The sequence below is a fragment of the Limulus polyphemus genome, unplaced genomic scaffold (assembly GCF_000517525.1).
Source record: "Limulus polyphemus unplaced genomic scaffold, Limulus_polyphemus-2.1.2 Scaffold2642, whole genome shotgun sequence".
NCBI lineage: Eukaryota > Metazoa > Arthropoda > Merostomata > Xiphosura > Limulidae > Limulus > Limulus polyphemus.
The window spans coordinates 138515-142588 of NW_013668252.1; the positions used below are offsets into that span (position 1 = coordinate 138515).

Consider the following 4074-nt stretch of genomic DNA (forward strand, 5'->3'; position numbering starts at 1 on the left):
CAGAGAGAGCACCACTATTTCTGAGGACCAGACAGAGCACCACTATTTCTGAGGACCAAACAGAGCACCACTATTTCTGAGGACCAGAGAGAGCACCACTATTTCTGAGGACCAGACAGAGCACCACTATTTCTGAGGACCAAACAGAGCACCACTATTTCTGAGGACCAGAGAGAGCACCACTATTTCTGAGGACCAGACAGAGCACCACTATTTCTGATGACCAGACAGAGCACCACTATTTCTGATGACCAGACAGAGCACCACTATTTCTGAGGACCAGAAAGAGAACCACTATTTCTGAGGACCAAACAGAGCACCATTATTTCTTCTGTGGACAGTGAATGATCGGAAGCAGATGATATGTTCTGTTGAGTTATGTGTCACCTTTTTCTGTACTGACTGTGGAATAAAAACATTTTGAAAATTATTAAGTACTTGACTCTGTTTGTGTTGTTCTGACAGTGCAAGTTGATAGAGGTGGTGTAAGGGTGTGAGAATGTTTTCTTGTAGGTGTTAGGTTCTTTGATTCCTAGTGGGCTTTGTGCGTGTCCTGTTCGCTAGGACACTCGACTCGCAATCTGCGTGTCTCAGGTTTGAATCCTTGTTACTGAATACATTCATTCTTTCAGCTGCAGGGAAATTATAATGTGATAGTCAATCCCACTATTCGTTGGTAAAAGAGTAGTCCAAGAGCTTGCGGTGAGTGGTGTTGACTAGCTACCTTCTCTCTAGTCTGTCACTGCAAAATTTATGGCCAGCTAGCTCAGATAGCCTTGGAAATAGTTTTACACAAAATTCAAACCTAACTAGTAACAAACAGCACTGAGAGCTTACATGACAACCATATTTACCCCATAATGATCTATCTCCCCCCCCCCCCCTAATGGTCATTGGCCCTTCTAGATGACAATGCGACAGTACACTAATTATATAAAATGAGCTTTAAGAGCATGACGTTGAGTTATTTTCTTTGGCTAGCACATTTATTGTATCTTAGTCTGATAGAGCATTTTTGGGATGAACTTTGCATTTGCTACTGCTTCCTTTACCAACTTCTGTGAATCAGTTGTAGATCATATTTCTTAACAAGCACACTATTGCATAGGAAGGCTGGGTCATTTTTATGTCAGAGGGTGGTCCAATTCTACATTTGGGAGGGGTCCTTATAAAAAAAACCAAAAAAAACCAGCAAAATCAGTATATAAACTTACATTAAGTAAGGGATCTTCTCCAAATTGAATACCTCAGCACTAAAAGTATGACCAGCGTAATACAGAATTGCCACGAGATAGAGCGACATGTTATTGACTGTATTGATTTTAAGCAGTTTTGTAGTGGCCAAAAGCTATTTAAGTAGTAAACAAAATTAATACTATAAATATTCTGGAGGTGTAAGATTTTTGTTCTATTAAAAGTTAAGTTGATTAAAATATATCTTTAGAAATGATGATATGAAAGAATCAGCAGAACTTTCAAGTTAAGAATTAACTTTCTTCCAGTTCTTCTTTGGCGTCTTGGCTTCAGTTTTTTCCTTACGAAATCATTCAGAAGTTTCCGGCAAACCTTGCAATTCTCGTGACTGCTGCCAGGAAGCTTGCAAGTAGAGGTGTTCCAGATTTCTTGTTGGGTCTTCAAGATTGTGAGGTACAAATTATTGGTAAGTACATGTACAATTTGTTTCACTCAGAGCAAACAGTTGGTATTTGATATTCGTCGTGTGTTTGCCTTTGTGGATATTAGTTTAAGCCGTTTCTTTGATAAGTTAACTGTATGACTTTTTAGATTAGTTGTGTACCAAAATGTGGCGTTTTCTGTTTGATTCCATAGTAACTAAATTTTCAAGGCTGTAGTGTAAGTACACTAGCCCTGAGAGACATCCCATTATTTTTTTTTTTTTTTTGCTTTATATATGTTTTTATTGGTTGATTATTTCGAAATCCTCGACACCAGTAGTATTTTCCTACCTCATGTTGTGTAAACCAAAGCAAAGAACAAAGCTAATAAATATTCAAACTTAAATATTAATTGTTATAACATTTCTCCTGAACTTTCTCCTAAAAATTAATGTACTGGCTTGTGTTTCTTATAATGAAAACAAGTGAACAGTAAAATAAAATAACCCCAGAATTATGTTGTAGAAACCAATTAAATTACAATAATTCTTGTTTTCCGAACTCGTACAATAATAATGATATAATAATTATGGTGCAACTGATTTTATAATCCTTTAAAATTGTAGTTTGTCTGGAACAAGTAATAGAAACGGAGTCGAATATCTTCGTTTATCTAATGTTATTTGTCTGTTAGCTTAATAGAAGATAATCTTTTAGTCAAACTTTTGAGTATGAAATTTACAAGAGGCCCTACATGATACTGTATTTTTTAAATAGGTTAATCTGCATTTTAGGTACAAGTGATAGTAATTTTTATATTTTTATTTCATTCATTATTTTCAGTGTGTTTTGTATTGTTTATATTTTATTTAGACAAAATGGATGGTAAACAGGTTTTTAAGATTAATAAGCACTGCTGTTACGTATCTGAAAGTTCAAATGATAAAACTTCGTGTTCCACTCTGTTGATTTGGCTTCTTGCAATATCCGAGAAGTTTATGCTAAAAAATTAATGTTTTAATAATCAAATTATAACTGAGGGACCTGCATTTCTCGGTAGGCTTAATTCAGGTAACTGTATTGTTAATGGATTCTAATGTAGTGTGTTAGTGCATATGAAACACGCATATAGCATGTTCAAACTGTATAACTTCATAGTACCGTAGTTGTTTTGTTTTAACCTCTTCTCCTGAGACTACAGATCAGAGTTAGTGGTGTATTTCAGTTTACAGACATTCGAGTGATACTTTGTTACCTACTCTTAACCTGTTCTGTCTGGTTTGATTATCATGCAAGTGATAAAACATTTCAGTCTCAGAAATCAGTAACTTTGATTAAACTGTTCTTTTAAATGCTTTTTCTACTTATAGAGCACGGCGTTAAAACCTAATGCATGAGAAACTAAAATGTAAGCAGTATGAAACTTATTATATAAAACAACTATATACAGCCGTTGCCTCTAAAGTACGTAAAATAATCTGGGAGTTTATCATAAATTAAAAGGAATTTGTTATCAATACACCGACACGCAGTTAATATAATGTTGAGTTCAACTGTTATGCCAAAAAATAAACAGATGTCAATAAAAGAAAGTTGATTTAAGAGTCTCTCTTAAGTTTATCACTTTTATTTTCCACGTCTGAACGTAGGCTGTAGTGATGGAGCTAATTATTGGTGTTTATCTTCGTGTATAATTTTATTATTTTACCTTAATTTTATAAAAGTTTATGTATGTAGAACAGAATAGAATTGTTTCTTTTGCACAAACAAATTACTTGTACTAGTCTTGCACATTTTAATAATATGTAATTTTTGACATCTTATAAAGTTGAGGGAAAGTTTATAAAATATTTCTTTACTAACAATGTATTAAATATCGCCAATATTTATTGGTTTAGAAATGATCCGTGATCTTCCTGATGGTCCTGAACATTTGGTTATTCAACGCCATCTAGTAGAGCTTGTTTGTAAAATTCCTCAACTTTCACTAAACTCATTCCACCTTTTATCAGAAATATCTAGCCATAAACTGATCTGTGTGAAGAACCTTCTTTATCTCATCCAGATCCTCAACCAAAGGTTTGTTGGTGATCGAATTTTAAAAAAGATTTTAATGATGTAAATTCTAGGTAAGCTTGTTTTTAAATGCAATCATTTTTGAATTCATGGTTAAATTACTTTATTGTTATTTCTAGTAATTAAAATTAAAGGTGTCTCTTTTTTTTTTTTGGATGATGTAAACTGAATTTAAATTACTTTATTGTTATTTCTAGTAATTAAAATTAAAGGTGTCTCTTTTTTTTTTTTGGATGATGTAAACTGAATTTAAATTACTTTATTGTTATTTCTAGTAATTAAAATTAAAGGTGTCTCTTTTTTTTTTTGGTTGATGTAAACTGAATTTAAATTACTTTATTGTTATTTCTAGTAATTAAAATTAAAGGTCTCTCTCTCTCTT

At 33.1% G+C, this 4074-nt stretch overlaps 1 protein-coding gene across 1 annotated transcript in view; it reads left to right on the forward strand.

The window, feature by feature from the left end:
- The window catches only part of LOC106467516 (testis-expressed protein 10 homolog), a 23236-nt gene that overhangs the window by 12817 nt on the left and 6345 nt on the right, over positions 1–4074 (forward strand). The window contains exons 7-8 of the mRNA XM_013927874.2: positions 1503–1660; positions 3515–3695. Coding sequence (XP_013783328.1) covers positions 1503–1660; positions 3515–3695 — 339 coding nt within the window. The remainder of the gene's footprint in view (positions 1–1502; positions 1661–3514; positions 3696–4074) is intronic.